General features: G+C 38.6%; 1 protein-coding gene across 20 annotated transcripts in view; it reads left to right on the top strand.

Annotated features, from left to right (window-relative positions):
- The window catches only part of RIMBP2 (RIMS binding protein 2), a 593,145-nt gene that overhangs the window by 455,287 nt on the left and 118,389 nt on the right, over positions 1-19,469 (top strand). For 13 of the 20 annotated variants that reach the window (XM_089653728.1, XM_089653735.1, XM_089653731.1 and 10 more), the window contains exons 9-11: positions 137-241; positions 7,088-7,138; positions 15,242-15,262. In XM_089653728.1, coding sequence (XP_089509854.1) covers positions 137-241; positions 7,088-7,138; positions 15,242-15,262 — 177 coding nt within the window. Of the gene's footprint in view, positions 1-136; positions 242-7,087; positions 7,139-15,241; positions 15,263-15,652; positions 15,713-19,469 lie in introns of those variants that run through there. The other 7 variants (XM_089653746.1, XM_089653729.1, XM_089653741.1 and 4 more) reach the window with 2 other exon arrangements.

The raw sequence follows: 19,469 nt of genomic DNA, 5'->3' as shown, positions 1-19,469 counted from the left end.
TTTTTTGCATTTCAGAGACTTTATTATTTCTTCACTATATAACAGTAGTGTATTGTCTTGATGAAATGTGCTTTTGCTTCTAAAACTCACTCATGGAATAAAACAGGTTGATAACAGTTTAAGTTCTTCTACACAGCATATGCGAGAGGCTGCAGAGCGGCGGCAACATCTGGAATTGGAGCATGAGCAAGCCTTGGCTGTTCTCAATGCAAAACAGCAGGAGATTGAGCTTCTACAGAAGGTAAGAGATCAATCAAGATGCAAATCAATATCTAAGCCATTTCTGTCTTCAGGGTATCCACGGGGAAAATGGATGTTTCTGCTTAATAAATATAACATTTACAGTTACCAGCAAACTGCTTCCCGACCTTTCTCATCTCACTTCTAATATTTTTTGAGGTTATACTAATAGCCATGTACAAATGGCAAATCTTGACTTAATCAATAATGCTTTAATGAAAACATTCATTATATGACCACTGTTAATTGTTACAATGTTTGTTAGTGAGTTCAAAAGTGTTTTCGATACTAAGACATCCTTTCACCCACGCAATGTTTTTTTTTCCTTGTCAAAAGATATCTGATTTCCCTTCCCCCTGAAAAATAAGTGAACTCCAGGCATATAAATATAAAGTTCTTCAACCCGGTTTTGCACAAAAACATCATAAATCACAGCTTCTTCATGTTTCTACCAAAAGTGGAAAGAACCTGAAATTCCAGGTCCTCATATTAACTAAATATTTCCACCAACTCCACTACTAGAATATCAGCTTCAAATCCCAGGGGCTGACAGAGCGAATTTTAGAGCAATATTGTTGCCTCTGTAGTTTTCAAAAACTATGCTTTAAAAAAAATATAATAAAACACTGCTGCAGGTTTAAATTGTAGGCATCTAGAAGTGTCTGATTTTACGAGCAGCAGCACATCCAAATGTCCAGCAGCTCTGACAGGCACAGTGTTCTGTTCTCACTACACGTTTCCCTCTGTGTATCTCTACATGTAGCGAAACCCTCCTATTCTGCAATAAGTCAGACTGAATGTAGCTAAACCCTCCTATTCTGCAATAAGTCAGACTGAATGTAGCTAAACCCTCCTATTCTGCAATAAGTCAGACTGAATGTAATCTTCAAGCATTATTAACAAAACAGAGTGGGTGAAACTATTAGGAAAAACAGATAAGAGATACATATAATCAATATATGAAATATAGGAACACAATGAAATGATTAAGGTCCGGATGGCAATAAGTCCATGCTCGCTAGTGATGCTTCTTGTAGGGGATGTACAGTCTCTAGTTTCTGCAAAATAGTGGATTTCTTACGGGCTCCTGTAGTGGAAGAATGCAATAAAGCATAATGAAACAGCTTGTGTAGCATGGTCTGCACGGTTATGGTCATTAGATACATAGTGCCATTGTGTTGGACAGGTAGATCTCCTAATCCTTAGAACTCTGTTGTTGACATAAACATAAAATCGTCTAGTCTCATTATAGGTGTAGCCTAACAGCACCTTGCTGTGTAGAAATCAGCATAAATTACGTCAACATCCATTTCTGATGCCATAAATTCGGCTAACTCAACAGCTAATACTACAGCACAAAGTTTTAGTCTAGTAGTGGTTTTCTCAGGGCGTGGAACCAGTTTGGCTTTGCTCATGACAAATCCTATGTGGTGTTGTGCAGTAACATCTACAGTTTTTAAGTAGGCAACAGCAGCTACTGCTTTGACAGAAGCATCGGAGAATATGTAATGTTTTTGGCTTTGTACTTCTGTACAGGGTACAGGTGCAAATAGGCGTGAAAGATGCAGATCCTATACAGCTGTCAGAGAATTTCTCCACTATACCCTAGAGTTTCTTTTATCAGGGGGCAGTGGGGCATCCCAGTCAGATGTTTCACAAGTTAAGTCTCTAAGCAGTGCTTTACTTTGAATGGTGACAGGGGCTGCAAATCCTAATTGTAGACTCATTGGAAGGTAGAGATTTTAAACCGTCATCTATGTAAACGTCCTCCTATGAATTGTCTAGCATCTGAGCCATACTCGGGCCCACCCTCCTGAGCGGAGCCATAAGTCCATAAATAGCGACTGCAGAAGAAGGGCTGTTGCCAAAAGATGCGTACTCTCATGCTGTACTCAATGATGTCTCTGGGGGGGGGCATTATCTCTAATACCAAAGAAATCTCAGGCTTCTGTTCTTCTGTCCTCTGACAAGGTAGCAATAGAACATCTGTTGGATATCAGCTATAAAAGCAACAGAGTCTCTGCGAAAGCCTAAGAGCACCCCCAGAAGTTTGTTACTGAGGTTTATACCTGTCAAGAGGACATTGTTTAGGGAGGCACCCTCGAATTTGGCACTAGAGTCAAACACTACTTTGATTAGACCTTGATTAGACCTGGCTTCCTGGGCTGCTATACTCCAAATATTGGTAGGTACCAGCACTCCTCAGAGTCTTTAAGAGTGGGAGCTATTTCTGCTTGACCATTCTCAAAGGTTTTCTCCATGAAGAAAAATAAGTGGCCTCTTCGCTCTGGCTTTCTTTGAAAATTATGTTGCAGAAAAGAGAAACGCCTTTGTACTTGTTTTCTGTTATTAGGTAGGCGTCGCCTCTCTGGTCCAAATGGAATAGGTTCCACCCAGCTGTTTGTGTCATCTTTGACTAGTCCCTGCTCCATTATTTCCAAGAAGCATTTGTACTCAATAGATAGTGCCCCTGACTTTCCTCTTTTCTTTCTTTGCAAGACCGTGCACCCTAAATAGACTCGGTCACTGTCACAGGCAAGGTTGTCACTAGAGGGACCTAAGAAGGGACAAGTGGAGTAGGTAGCGTATGGCAATTTCTTTATGAGGAAATAGTTGTGGCATGGCTGGAAAAGGGAGGGACATCCATTCTCTAATGTACTTGTAAGCAGAAGTAGGTTTATGCGTGTTTCCTAGACAGACAACTCCTACAATGACCCATCTAGGCCTAACTTATAGGCATAGGGAGCATTGTGGGGATCACTAATTTGAGCTCTTGCTTTATGGACTCATAAGATATCACTCCCAAGGAGTAGGATTATCTGATCCTGAGGATCATGTTCTGGTATCAAGTGCGCTATGGGTTTTAAGTGTGGTTGATGAACCGATGCATCTGGTGTTGAAATGTCAGATCTGTGATCAGAGATCTGATTGCATTCAGTAAGAGTTGGTAAGGACAGGCATGTTTGTCCATCAATACACTCAACTATTTAGCCAGATACAATCCTCCCCACCATCTCTGCTACTCCTGCACAAGTTCTTAAGGAGTAGGGAATGTTGGAACCTTTAATGTCTTTATGTCAAAAAAGGTTGAGCTCGCTAAACACTTGTTACTTTCATCATCAAGTATTGCATAAAGCTTAATGGCTTTGTTCCTTTGGCTTGTTAGGTAAACTCTGACTAGACTGATTTTGGAGCATGACCTGCCACCTCTTATTCCTTTTTTGAGACCTCTCTGCATTGTGAAGTGCTCTCTGGTGTAGTTGTAGCATTGTGTTTTTCCTCCCTGCTATGTGCATTTTACACTGACCTTACAATCCTTGGCAATAGATGTCAATGAGCAGCACTTGTAGGAGATGTGTTCCTCCTTCGGGATGCCTTCCATTCCTCTGTGGCCTTATCCATTTTCACAGTTAATTGACACAGTAGTTGTTCAGTGATTCAGGTCAGGTTTAGATCAGGATCAGATCAGGTTTACATCAGGGTCAGATCAGGATCAGATCAGGTTTAGATCAGGATCAGGTCAGGTTTACATCAGGATCAGGAGAGAAAAAAGGCCTGAAATCGTGTTCACAAACTCATGACATGTGCCATTTAGAAGCAGTTCCCATAGAAGTCAATTAGCCTGTAATCAGTACCTGAACCAGACCGCAATACTCAGAAATCAGACAGGACTCTTTTTCAATCCGCACTGAATCCTCACTGCCAGAACACCGAACATATGTGAACAGGCACCATAGGAAGCAATGTTATTTCACATGTCATGTGGATTGGATGTGGTTCAAACTTCATCCAAACTGGATATATGTGAACCGGCTCTTAGAGGGGCTGGTAGACAAGTGAAAAATATTCTGGAGGAGTCACATTTGTTTTGTGTACCGCTACTGGAGGTACATTTCTTGTTCTAGCTTGCTGACTTACAAAGTCCACAAAAACAGAGAAAGGGTCAAATGGAAATGTCTTTTATATGTGGAGCCATGTGTGATTCACTGCTCTTGTAAGTTAAGTAGGGTAGCTTTTGAACAATGGGGTTGACACCTATAGCTGTGTCAAGGAAAGCAAGTCCTTGAAGTCCCCTTTGCTTTAGCTACCTGAAGTTTTGTTAGTCATTTAGCTCCCTGAGTTTCGGATAGGCCTTGTTAGTTATCTTAGGAAAGCTATCAAGTCTTGAACAGTGCACATTCTGTTGCTTCTGCTAAACCATAACCTTTGTCAAGTCTATCCCAGATCACTTCAAGACATGGCTTAAGGTGTCTGGGTAGTTTATATTTTTTTGTCCTGATTCGCCTGGCTTGTTCAGGTGACTTGTTTCCAAACCATTTGATCAGGTGGTCTGTCTTTACTACATGAAAGTTCTAAGCCTTTGGTAGTGTTTTGGAAAGAAGGTCACCAGGCTCTGTAACATTCAGGGCAGTCATTAAACTTTTAAAATCCATTTGTGACTAACTTGCATTGTACCAAGAACTTGGCAAAGTCTACTGTGGCTTGATTAGCTGGCTGTGTATTGCTATGATGAAAAGTGTGATTTGTAATCATACCTTTTAAGAGTCTCTGGTTTTACCCAGTCCCTGTCATACTGTTCTGATGTGAAGGCAGGACCTGGAGGATAATTTGTAGATTCTGGTGCTTTGCATGTAAGGTGTCTGTCATTAGAGGTTTCACTTTGCCTGGAGTCCTCTTGTTTGCATATTTGAGCATTGTTGCTGACTTGAGGTGGTGCTATGTATCATCAAGTGGCTGCACAGACAGTGTAGCAGGTCTCTGTGTGGTAACTGTGTATCCAGCTTGCTGGGTAGCCGCTGTTGCAATGTACTAGAGTTGCTACAAGCTCAACTCTGTGTAACTCGACATGCAGCTAAGCCCTTCTATTCTGCAATAAGCCAGACTGAATGTAATTGTCAGGAAAGGGCTCACCGCTGGTGGTGCTGTGGCTCACCTTCTCTATGGGCTGCAGTACCGGGACATACCAGCGGGTGCCTTTCAGCAGCGAGGATCTCACCTCCTGCAATCAAGCCATCACCTGAGGCTGATTGCAGGAGGTGTACTTAAACAGCAATTAGGCCTGTAACCAGTGCCTTGGTGTTTTGTTTCCCATGAGCCTGTATTATCCTGTCTCCCTGTACCTGCTACCTACTCCTGTTATCCGCTCCATGTCCTGTCTTCCTCCCTGTGCCCCATGCTTGATCTCCTGTGTATGACCCCGGCTAGCCCTGACTACGCTTTGATTTCTGTATAAGTATGTATATATATATATATATATATATGGAGAAGGTGTTCGTTATTTGGGTTTTTTGTGTTTGCACTGTGTGTTTTGTATACCGGTGTATCTCACAATAAATTATATTATCTACAACACTCCTGAAGCCTGACAGTCCCTGTGTCAGTCCACACATCTCTGGTCATATCCTGATTACTGACAGTAGTCTTAAAACTTTATTAAGAAAACAGGGTGGGTGAAACTATTAGAAATATATATAAATACATATAATCAATATATGAAATATACAAATGCAATGAACTGATTAAGCTGCAGATGGCAATAAGTCCATGCTTACCAGTGATGCTGCATGTATGGAATGTTTAGTCCATGATGTGGGTTGCAGAGAATTATGGCTGGTTCCTTTCCCTCAGTTCTTAAGATCCCACAATGCACCTGTTTCCTTTTCTTAGAATTAAGGATTTTTTTTATTAAGGCCAAACAGTCTCTAGTTTCTGCAAACAGTGAATTTATCATGAGCGCCATCTAATGGCTGAATTTAATATTTCATAATGATTTTCCCTGCTGAAGGCAGAACACACAGCTTTGCTACATCCTGATTATACTTTCCAGCTCTTTCCTGCCTTATGCATGTTTCATTTGGCTACACTAAAGCTTACTACAGTGATAAGCCAATAAGAATGTGTGGTGGATGGTACATAGCAGCAAGCTTCAACACAACCTGGAAGCGTTGGAGCTTTGCCCCAGGAATCAATCATAATGGCAGGGTGTTAGAGACAGGTATGTGCAGGCAGCCCTAGTTGCATAAATTTTTTACCATCAGCAGTTTTTAATGTATTTATTTATTTATTTTTAATGGCAGAGGCTTATTAGAATTGTGGAGGCAGAGATCACTCTTTTGTTGTACCATGTTATTGCTGTAATTGTTTAATATATCCATCATTGGAAATTGTTTAGACTTTTTACAATCTCTATTATTTATATCTTTATAATTACTTATGTTGTGCAATGCTATGTGATACAAAGTATATTAATAAATACAGTACATTATTTATAGTAAATTATAAGAATACTAACCCATCAGATTGCTTGTCTTATTTGAAAGCTGAAAACCAAATGTTTGCAATGGTGAAAAGTTTCAGAGATTCTTCAGGTTGTGGAAGTTAATTTCCAGCTAGAACATGCACATACAAATCTTTGTACTATTTCAGCCCTGAATTTAGTTGTTTACCGGAAGCTTTTTAAATTAAGCTAAATATTAGTCAAAGAAAAAGTACACTAATCTCCATTCTGTTTTGGTATACAATGTGAGGCAGAAATTGATTTTATGCTCAATGATAGATGGTACAGAGATTTTTAATCTGATATTTCTTATACTGCTTTATTGCAATAGGACAATAAGTGCTTTATAACTGTACCGTCAGGGGAGGAAATTATGGTTCTTATCTGTGAGCGAAGCATAACAGATGTTCTAACACCTGACTTGTTCTCAGCTGAGATTTTATTTCTTTTTCTACTGGTTGTGAATTTTCCGTACCCTGTTAAGGTACCACATCAGTAATAAAAGTCCTTCCTTATGTAAAGCCTTATCTAAGTTAATGTTCCACTCTTTTTTTTTCATCTTATTTCAAGGCCCAGGTCGAAGCCAAGAAAGAACATGAGGGTGCAGTTCAGCTGTTAGAGGTGAGAAAAAACTACTAGATTTGGATCACTCATTGTGAGAATCTATACATTTAAAGCCAGTCATAGATGGATAACACATTATCACACACAGTGAGACACACCAATATCTATTTTATAGCCATTATATTTCTGTTGTCTCAACTCTCTTTTAGTTGACCTGTTCTGTAACATCCAGTCAGGTCACTTATTTAATTTCCTAACATGCACTAGAAAAAAGTCAGCTAGAATCTGAGTGATTGCTTTAGGCAACTTTGGTACTTATGTTCCCTCTAATTCAATTAAATAAATGATATGCAATTCTTGTGTCATTTTATAAACTGTTCATGTGGTCTTTTAAAGGTTATCCAGTATTATTTTTGCTGCTAACACATTAGACCCAGTTATGATGTAGTACCAATGGTTTGGCATTTAAATGACAGATTTTAAAGTAGAGGTATAGTGAAGTGAAGTATTAAGAACAAATGATTGTCCATTGCAGTATCTGTCTACATACAAATGCAAATAGACTTGAGAATTCAATAGGTTGAAGATCTGATCCTCACCTAGTCACTGTTGGGCCTCACTTTCTTCACTTACAAGTGACATTATCATATATATTAAAATTGATTTTCTCCCTCTACAGCACAGAAGCATGTAACCAATTACACTGCGGCTTCTTGCTTTCTTCCAGAGTAAAATCATATGATGTAAACATTCCCCTAAATATTTAGCATAAAAGTATATAAATATATAGAAGTGTTAGAAGTATATAAATGCGTATATTTTAACTTTGATATTCCAAGTAAATTACATGGTCAACTTAAAGATCAACTTTACCCTAATGCAGTAAATTGTAAAGAAGACACAGCTAAAAAATATATTTACCGTACATGGTAATCATAAAAAATATACTTCCTTTTCATGCAAGCTAATGTGAACTAACTTTCTGCTCAACTTTTTAACTTCCTTTTGTGTTCCATGCTTCCATTTTCACTAAGGGCATCTGGTGATCCTGCCAAACCGACACATGCCCACCCAGTGCTGTAGTTGAAGATTATATTACTTACACGCTGACAAACCTATGGCAATGTGTAGGCAATTCTCCAGTTAGAGTGCTGGTATTAGCAGCATGCTAGCCAGGGAATAATATTGTTTACATGTTGCAATAGTATCAGCAATGTCACCAGAACTAGCAGTTTCCTGAAAACTTCTGGGATTACATGACATTTATATCCCAGGAGTCTGTGGGCACTGTAGCTATATCATTCTTGACTAGGCAAGAAATCCCAAAATTAGGGGTAGAGAGCAAAAAAAAATAAAAAAAGGGATTTAGTAAACTGGGGGGAGAAGGTAAATAGTAATAATATCTTGAGTGGAAAAAGAGGTGAAAGGGTCTGCTTTAGCTCAGTTTCCATATAATAATGAATACAGCTGCAAAACAGTGATGTTAAAATCTTTAAAAGACATCTTTATGATTTAAATAGAAAAAAAAAATTTTATGATTGAAATAAATTATTTTTATTAGCAACATTTACAAATAATTTAAAATAAAATTTTAAAGCTTAAAAGAACTGAAAGTGATAAAGTGATGTTTATGTTGAGATCTATTTTGGCACACGCTTCTTGTCCATTAATCTCAGGAGAGTTGCATTTTAAGTCTAGTCATCTATAAATAAATTTTGTATAGTTAGTCATTTCCGATTTTGTCTGTTTGCCGAACAACTCACACATTTTCAGAATCAGGTTAACATAGCTGGGCTTTGTTTTACTTGAGCTGTGTTATTTATTTCACTCACAGTTGTTTCTTCATAAAAATGTTCAATTCACAAAAATAAACATTGCATAAGTACAGATTTTTATTTTATTTGAAATAAATATTTACGTGTTAAAAGCAGTTTTTTTCATTGATCTGTATCTATTTACGTAAATTGCTATTTTATCTCCAACCTAAACGGCTGTTTCTTGCTCTCCTCAAAAAACACACAACCTCACAAATATCAGCAGTTAGAAGCTAGTGATGTTTCTTGGAGTGATGCCCTCTGTAATATTATTTTGTGAATTGCACCCTTTGTATTGTAAAGTCTTATGTATCGATCCTTGTTGATCAGAGTGACCCAAGTACTTCCTCCAGACCAAAACAGCTGGCGTTTGTAAGGTTGAACACAATGGATGTGTAATTCTTCTTTTTGTTATTATTACATTCCGTGTCAATTTGATTTTTTATGCCAATAACAGTTTGCTCTTTAATTTCTGATATACACTGCTATGCCAACAGTACCTTAATATAATATATCTAAATACAAACTAGTAAAAAAAAGAATCACTTACCACAAGTTGAATGTGGTAGACACCAGTCTTTTTTCAACTGTGCTGAACTGTGAAAGCTGTGCCAAAAAAGCAGGGAGAGGTCAAAGGACTAGTCTCCTCCCCTGCAGCTGATCTTTAACAGTTATTGACTTATGTTACTCTGATTTGATGACTTATGATACTCTGTTCTGCACTGTGTCTCTGCATGGAGGCAGCCATCTTGGTAGAAGCAGGGCTTTGCTCCTCAAGCCAGAGCCTCCAGCAAGGAGAACAGTGATCAACATAGTAGTGACATCACCAAATCTCACCAAAATCTGGCTAGACTAATAGTGATTGACAGCAGTAAATTTAGTCTCACATACAGTAACTTGGGGAAAAATAGGCACCTTAACATACCAGGAAGGGCTAGTCTATTTTTAGGAGGAAATCAAGACAAACGGTACATTTTTCCGGGAACTGCAAAGGCACGATTAACGTTTTTAAATGTTTCCTAGAACTTTACCAATTTTCACTTTTTGACTAAGAAAGGAGACTTTTGCCTAACTGGGATGCATATGCCCTATATGTTCGCATACTTCACTTTATAGAGCATATCAGGCTTTGTGCCTATTCAGCATCCTTACCAGATAATGCCTGGACCCACTTTCCTTGCATTCTGTAACAGACAAGAGATGAGCGAACCAAATAATTTACTCAGAATTGACATGGGTTGAACCAATTTGCTTGGTTCTGTATTTCGCAGAGAATCCATTTTTTCTAAATATTCCCATTTAAAAAATTTTGTGAAAGTAAAAAGTACCCTCTAACCCCGAATGAAACTCTTGCCTTGTTCTACAAGCATATTAGAAATTATGTTGCTTTTAAGCCTACAAATATGCCTAATGAGTTCTTCAGGGGCAGGATGTCCCTGAAGAGTGAATGTCCCACTCTCCTAAGAGACACCAGCCAAGGGACTCCAGCGCAGTTCACACTGCTGTGCCTATCTGTTCAATGGGAATGTAAATTTCTGTTCTCACACCTCAGTAAAACTGTCAAAACAGTGCATATCCTGCTCCCCTTAGACACACAAGCTGGGCACTCCAGTGCAGTCAACTCTGCTGTTCCTCTGTGTTTCATTGGGCATTAAAATGTCTGTTCTCAGACCTCTGTAAACTGCTACAGGCCTTATTTGGACTTTACTTACAAACGTTCATGTCAAGAAAAAGAGCAATAAATGTATTATGTATTATCCAATGATAATACAGTAAAAAAAAAGAGTAATCCAGTGGAGTCTCAACACTTAATCCAAAAAAATAAAAAAAAGAAAACACTTGATTACAGTTGAGGAGGACACAATGATTGGTACTCCTATCTGTTCTATCAGAGCAACTTCATGCTAGTTGCAGACAGTTTTTGGTCTCTTGCAAATGGCTGCCTAAAACACAGCGTTTTTAGGCATACAGGCATGTTTTATACTGATGTAAATGCAGACTGTTGTTTCCATGTACCTGTATACACAGTCCCATAAAAATGCACTGCATATACAGTGGGGCAAAAAAGTATTTAGTCAGCCACCAATTGTGCAAGTTCTCCCACTTAAAAAGATGAGAGAGGCCTGTCATTGGCATCATAGGTAGACCTCAACTATGAGAGACAAAATGAGAAAAAAAATCCAGACAATCACATTGGCTGATTTGGAAAGAATTTATTTGCAAATTATGGTGGAAAATAAGTATTTGGTCAATATCAAAAGTTCATCTCAATACTTTGTTATATATCCTTCGTTGGCAATGACAGAGGTCAAATTATTCCTGTAAGTCTTCACAAGGTTGGCACACACTGTTGCTGGTATGTTGGCCCATTCCTCCATGCAGATCTCCTCTAGTGCAGTGATGTTTTGGGTCTGTCGCTGGGCAACACGGACTTTCAACTCCCTCCAAAAGTTTTCTATGGGATTGAGATCTGGAGACTGGCTAGGCCACTCCAGGACTTTGAAATGCTTCTTACGAAGCCACTCCTTCGTTGCCCGGGCGGTATGTTTGGGATCATTGTCATGTTGGAAGACCCAGCCACGTTTCATCTTCAATGCCCTTGCTGACGGAAGGAGGTTTGCACTCAAAATCTCACGATACATGGCCCCATTCATTGTGTCCTGTATATGGATCAGTCGTCCTGGTCCCTTTGCGGAGAAACAGCCCCAAAGCATGATGTTGCCACCCCCATGCTTCACATGCTTCACAGTAGGTATGGTGTTCTTTGGATGCAACTCAGCATTCTCTCTCCTCCGAACACGACGAGTTGTGTTTCTACCAAACAGTTCTATTTTGGCTTCATCTGACCATATGACATTCTCCCAATCCTCTTCTGGATCATCCAAATGCTCTCTAGCAAACTTCAGATGGGCCCGGACATGTACTGGCTAAAGCAGGGGGTCATTCACTAGGTCCCCCCGTGTGTTCCTGGGATTTTTGTTCACCGTTCTTGTGATCATTTTGACCCAACGGGGTGAGATCTTGCATGGAGCCCCAGATCGAGGGAGATTATCAGTGGTCTTGTATGTCTTCCATTTTCTAATTATTGCTCCCACAGTTGATTTGTTCACACCAAGCTGCTTGCCTATTGCAGATTCAGTCTTCCCAGCCTGGTGCAGGTCTACAATTTTGTTTCTGGTGTCCTTTGACAGCTCTTTGGTCTTCACCATAGTGGAGTTTGGAGTGTGACTGTTTGAGGTTGTAGACAGGTGTCTTTTATACTGTTAACAAGTTCAAACAGGTGTCATTGATACAGGTAATGAGTGCAGGACAGAGGAGCCTCTTAAAGAAGAAGGTACAGGTCTGTGAGAGCCAGAAATCTTGCTTGTTTGTAGGTGACCAAATACTTATTTTCCACCATAATTTGCAAATAAATTCTTTCCAAATCAGCCAATGTGATTGTCTGGATTTTTTTTTCTCATTTTGTCTCTCATAGTTGAGATCTACCTATGATGCCAATTACAGGCCTCTCTCATCTTTTTAAGTGGGAGAACTTGCACAATTGGTGGCTGACTAAATACTTTTTTGCCCCACTGTAGATAAAAAAAACAAAAAAAAACAAATGTGCATCGTGAGTTAGTCTTTGTGCCCATATATACAGGTGAAACTTGAAAAATTAGAATATCGTGCAAAAGTTCATTTATTTCAGTAATGCAACTTAAAAGGTGAAACTAATATATGCGATAGACTCATTACATGCAAAGCAAGATAGTTCAAGCCGGGATTTGTCATATTTGTGATGATTATGGCTTATAGCTCATGAAAACCCAAATCCACAATCTCAGAAAATTAGAATATTACATGCAATCAATAAAACAAGGATTGTACAGAGAACAATATCGGACCTCTGAAAAGTATAAGCATGCATATGTGCTCAGTACTTGTTTTAGGCCTCTTTTGCAGCAACTACTGCCTCAATGCAGCGTGGCATGGAAGCTATCAGCCTGTGGCACTGCTGAGGTGTTATGGAAGACCAGGATGCTTCAATAGCGGCCTTCAGCTCTTCTGCATTATTTGGTCTCATGTCTCTCATCTTTCTCTTGGCAATGCCCCATAGATTCTCTATGGGGTTCAGGTCAGGCCAGTTTGCTGGCCAATCAAGCACAGTAATTCCATGGTCATTGAACCAGGTTTTGGTGCTTTTGGCAGTGTGGGAAGGTGCCAAATCCTGCTGGAAAATGAAGTCAGCATCCCCATAAAGCTCGTCTGCGGTAGGAAGCATGACGTGCTCCAAAATCTCCTGGTAGACGGCTGCGTTGACCCTGGACTTAATGAAGCACAGTGGACCAACACCAGCAGATGACATGGCTCCCCATATCAACACAGACTGTAGAAACTTCACACTGGACTTCAAGCATCTTGCAGTGTGTGCCTCTCCATTCTTCCTCCATACTCTGGATCTTTGGTTTCCAAATGAGATGCAAAAGTTGCTCTCATCAGAAAAGAGGACTTTGGACCACTGAGCAACAGACCAGGTCTGTTTTTCTTTAGCCCAGGTAAGACGCTTCTGACGTTGTCTTTTGTTCAGGAGTGGCTTGACAAGAGGAATACGACATGTGAAGCCCATGTCCAAGATCCGTTTGTGTGTGGTGGCTCTTGATGCACTGACTCCAGCCTCAGTCCACTCCTTGTGAAAGTCCCCAACACTTTTGAATGGCCTTTTCCTGACAATCCTCTCCAGGCTGTGGTCATCCCTGCTGCTTGTGCACCTTTTTCTTCCACACTTTTCCCTTCTACATAACTTTATATTAATGTGCTTTGATACAGCACTTTGGGAACATCCAACTTCTTTTGCAATTACCTTTTAAGGCTTTCCCTCCTTATGGAGGGTGTCAATGATGTTTTTCTGCACAACTGTCAGGTCAGCAGTCTTTCCCATGATTGTGATTCCTACTGAACCAGACTGACAGACCATTTAAAGGCGCAGGAACCCTTTGCAGGTGTTATGGCTTAATTAGCTGATTAGAGTGGGACACTTTGAGCCTAGAATATTGAACCTTTTCACAATATTCTAATTTTCTGAGATTGTGGATTTGGGGTTTTCATGAGCTGTAAGCCATAATCATCACAATTATGACAAATCATGGCTTGAACTATCTTGCTTTGCATGTAATGAGTCTATCTCATATATTAGTTTCACCTTTTATGTTGCATTACTGAAATAAATGAACTTTTGCACGATATTCTAATTTTTTGAGTTTCACCTGTACGCACAAATAGGTACATATACACACATACACCACACTCTCTTGCTTAAAATAACATTTGAGGAATTTTTTTGTGTGGATACGTGCACATACACACAAATATGTGCAAGTGCTGTACAGCCCATATTTGTATTTTTCTGCCAGGAATATCTGATGTTCATACATCAGGATTGTGTGCAAGCACCCTTGCACATGTTTCACAAGTGATGCTGAAGGGCTCAAACCCCAAAATTGTGCATAGAGGCAGAATTCTGTGGGACTCCATTTGCACTCTGGTATCCCATCAGGCATTCCATTGAAAGACTCCAGGGTACTTGACAACTCAGAAATCACTAAACATCCAAAGAAGTGATAACAAGCCATCTTTGCTTAGATCTTTGTATACATCTGTATATGTTCTACGTGGGCCATTCTTTTCAGAGCACTGCAGACATGTGATGAAAGGCTTGTAGGCGTGCCCTGCTTCATAAAAGTTTTGGCTCAAAGGCTTTCCTTCAGAAGGTCCCCCTCCCTTGGTCAACTTCCTGCAAAAATGAACCCTCATATTACCAGTCATAGTAACAAATGCAGGAAATCCTTCTCTCCAGCCAAAAAATATTATACTTCCATGGTCTGCATACTGCACTAGGCTAAAATAACTTTGCACAACATTTTTTCTATTTATCAATAAAGTAACATACCACAAATGTATGCTTTTAAACCTTTGTTAAAATTAATCAATTATGTTTTAACCTTCAATGGATAACATATTTTAACAGTTTCGCTGATCTCTAGTCTGTGGTGTTCAATGGTTTAGAGAGCCTATAATCTGGCTTTTAGTCACTGAAATTGAAACATTTACAACAGTGATCTTTATTGAACTAAAAAATACCTCACTCTGTTAGGTAAATATGTACTTTTTTATAGAATTACTCATGCTGGCATTATCAGACTCTCAGCCATTTTGTGATGTACAGCAGTGTGTTGTGCATGCAATATGAAGGTGATAATTGTGGCAATTATTTTCTTTGTTGCTGGTTCAGAACTGTTTTTTGATTTGTTGGAGTTTTCTTTTATTATATTGTGTTTTGTCTGGACTTATTGCTTTACCTTTCACCCAGAACACATTGGACAGCATGCAGGTATTTGAAATGTGTATTTGTGGCTATGCCTTTGCCATCTGCCCCCACCTCCCCCTGTGCATGTACCCTGTTGTTGAATCATTCTTATAGGCATGCTAAGTAAATGTAGCCTTAAAAATGGCTCTGGCTAAGAACACATTTTGGGGCTTATGTATAAAAAGTGGAGCACTGGAAATAATCAGATCTTTGCTTCCATTTCTAATCTGAACCAGAAATTGACAGTTGTGGCCTGATTGGTTAGTTGAAATGAGCTGCATTTTTATAAATGAGCCCTCCCATGTGTCATATAGGCTTTTCTCTTCCATATCCATGTTCAAGTGCCTTTTATGCCAGCCATGGCATTAAATGGCTCCCACTAACTGCACCATTTTCTCTTTTATGAACTTACAGAGCCAGTAGTACTATAGCTGGTACATAATCCCAGTCTTCCAAGTTGACCCAATATAACAGGTTTGTGCCATTAATACTCACAACTGACACTGGGCATGCTCTTTGCATGGTCTTTAATGATAAACTATGAAACGCATCTACTGCATGTTACATTTATTGGAAAACAGATAATGGTGAGATCTGTTTTAGTAATTGTATTATTTAAATCAAAAGCAACAGTTGTTGCTATGGAACTGCTTAAAACATGTAAATTGAGAACAACTTTTCAGGTCTCAGTCACTGGACATGAGAGTCCAAAAAAAAAAAAAAAACTAAAAAAAGGAGAAATCAAAATACCACTGTTAATAACAGCAGTCAGTCATTTGTCAATTCTTAATTCTTTTGAATTATAGCTAAATTTTACTAGTCAATATCTGTAGCTGTTTTGTTTTTCTTTGCTCCATTTTATAAAATAAATAAGGCCCACTGTCTCATTTTCATTAATCTTCATAAGAAAAAACATTTCTTTTGGTGACTAGTTGTTATTTCTATAGTTTGAGCAGGTGTAGAGCTGTTTTATTTTTTTTTCCCATATAGTACAAGTCTAGCAAGGGAGCACTTATGAATTCAATTTGTAACCTGAAAGTCCCAATTATTCCCAGTCTAGTCTTTCTTGCAAATTTACAGTAGCCAGATGGGCTTGAGAAAATGGCTTGCTTAGTTTGGCCATATTAAATGCTTTTGATAGTGTCAAACCATGAATTTAGTACATGTGATTGTCTCTTCATTTTCTTTTATTCTGGCTCTGTTTGTCCTTATACTTGCACAAGGTACCAATCCCTTATATACGTAAGAAATGAAAAAGGTATATAAGAATGGTTCAACAACCTTTATATAATGTACTTTTGAATTCAGATCACCATATACAGTATATACGATCAGTAAGCTGGATTTATACCTGCTTACTGGTATCAGCATAATGTGGCTAGGGTTTATTTGGTCTGGTTGAGAGCTGACCTTCACTCCAAAATGACGTAGCTACAGAACAGTCCAGAAATATATACTGTATCTGATATTGTCTCTTGGCAAAACTTGTGGATTGCACCGGGTGAACAGGTGTAATGTGCCACCTCATCAACAGTTTATGAAGTCTCTATAGACTGAGATGTTAAAGCTACCAATTTGAAAACTTTATTGCAAACATTCTTCTAGCCCAGCAAACAAAATTTTAAAACATTTCTACCTATGAAGGTTATATAAAATAAATGTCAGTATAGTTAATATGTAGTTATAGTTAATTTACTCTCTATTTCACATTTGCACTATAAATGTAAATTAAGATGTTAATGAAAGTGCATTTATATTTAATCCACCAATGAAGCACTGGTTTAAAGTAAAGGTGGCCAATAAACAACGGTAGTTTTCAAAATGCTAAAGTATATTTTTTGTAACCAAAGTTTAATATAGTTGCCACCACTTTATAGTAAGGCTAAGCACTGGCCCTTTTTCCTCAAGCATTTGGGATAGAGTAAAGAAAAAAAAACACTCCTAATTTGCCACAATGGTAGATTTCCTTTCACTTCCTTGTCCTAAAGACACAATAGGAAAATAAAAGGGAATCCTATTTTAGACATTTGCCACCTGAAGGTTTTTCCCCATTTGATAATTTAGTCTCACTTCATGCTCTGGTGATTTCAGATTTCCTCTAACTTTCTGTCTCAGTGACAATGGTCCCAGTACAAAATAAGGGGTGGCAATGGGCACACAGACAGCAGTTAAACCTTGACAAAGGGTCTAACCTTTCCCCACTGTATCCGAGTAAAAAAGGGTTACCTTTACATGTACTATCAGCTTGCCAAAGTGGCATTTTAGTATTAACATAAATAATTTAAACGTGCCATAAGCACCATTTGTCAGGTCTTAAAGAGACTTTGTTAATTTGCCTATTCAGGGAAAACTAACTAGGTCTCTTAAAAGTACAACCCCTAACCCACCTAAGTAGCACTTTCCAACTGCTCCTTCCACTGCCACAACCACCACAATATACCCTGTGTTAGCTCCATGTCAAAGGGTGTCGAAGCTTTCACAAGGGTGATGATGTCACCCCTTCTGTCATGTGACAGTGTTAGGTCCTGACCATTGGCCCCTAGGCCAGTGCATCATGGGAAGGGAGAACCTGCTGCCCTATACCTAGAAGCACCTGGTATTTCATGGTTGCCACCATGCAAAAAAAAAAAACAGTGGGAGAGCACTGTGAAGTTTGTTGTCAGGAGGTCGGGAGACTGTCACTTCACCCTCAATGGAGAATGTGGTAGAGTCTCTTTTTAGTGCTACTGCAAAAATAATCAGAGCTATTTAATGCCCTAGGTCATCCACATAACGCTTTTACATCATATTGGTTTAGCATTTTGTGGCATTACTAGGAATAATGGCTCTTTGCAAGTTGTTGCAGGTATGCTGTAGATATAAAACAAATGAGAAACACAAACCTCCATTTAGTATAGAGTTACATAGATTTTTTTGTATTTCTAGAGGATTAATTATATTGAATAAATGTATTTGTTTGTAACTGTGATATTTTTGATGTCAATTTAGTGATTATTATTTAAATGGCTCTAAAACAAAACAGAGCTTTGGGAATATTATCATCTGTGCTATACTGCTATTGCCCTTTTGTGGCAAATTTGACCAATCCTCTTGTAGCCATTGTAGTTCTATAAATATGTCAGGAAGTTACCTTCTTAATGATCAGATTGTATACTGTAGGTGTGGGTATGTTATCTAGACATTTTAGTACATCGTCAACTAAAATTACATTTTTTCTTCCACAAGTTTGGGCTCACTGGCAGGAATATTTTATTATATAAGGTAGCTTTTTTAAACATTGGTGGACATTATACAGATCCCAACATGGCTAAAGTTAATAAAGAGTAGATTTGAGTGGTGGTGACCTGAATTCAAGCATTACTCCCTGTATTTCTGAGAGGTTGTAGATTTGTGTACTTAGCTATAGTGTTTAGAAGCCATAGAAAGTATTTTGTGACCAGCATTTTTGAGTGATTACCTTGTTTAGTTTGGGTTTTTCTATTACCATGATTATAGTTACTGCTGTTATGTCTTCCTTTTATATATTACAGTGATGTAAAGTAATATATTACAAATCTGGAAAATTCAAATTTCACCATGCCAAGTATATCAATATAATATAAAATGGCTCCTAATGGTTCATAATAATATACTTAACAGTCCCGCACTTTGGTGTGTTTTTGTTTTTAGCAACATAATTGCATTTAATCTAGAAACATTCCCATTAAATCTTCTGTTTCTTCCTATGCTATGCTCCTTGAAGAGTCCCTTAGGGTCTATAAAGATTTAAAAAGAAGATTTCTGCAATAGAAGACAGATTATACTCACTTCTCCAGCAGCTGATTTCTCCTACCTGTCCTCCATTTCAGCCTTCAAAAGCATTGAACACTTATGGAGTGTTGAATTCTTTTGCCTCTCTGGGCTGGTTTCTTCCTCCAATCCTATGTCACTGCAGGACTTGGGGTGTAGGGGTCAGTGGAACAAACAGCATGCAATGGGAAACACCGACATCCTAGAGGTGGCACAGAAGTGACAAATGCTTTCAAAGGTTGCAGCACTAGAATGTAAAAACCTCTGTCTTCTACTGCAAGGAATTTAATGTTTTAAATCTTTAGAGACCTTGACAGGTTCTCCTTAATGTGAAGGTTTCAGCATTTGTTTTATGTTTAAACAAAATGCTGACTTGTAAAATTGTTGAATTGTGTATATCTTTTCCACATGCTTATTTAACAAGGCATGGCAATGTTGTACA

Source organism: Staurois parvus, unplaced genomic scaffold (genome assembly GCF_062004578.1).
Source record: "Staurois parvus isolate SC_StPar_1 unplaced genomic scaffold, SC_StPar_1.0 ptg000719l, whole genome shotgun sequence".
Classification (NCBI taxonomy): domain Eukaryota; kingdom Metazoa; phylum Chordata; class Amphibia; order Anura; family Ranidae; genus Staurois; species Staurois parvus.
Note: the sequence above shows the minus strand (reverse complement) of the source record. Positions and strands in the feature narration are given on the sequence as shown.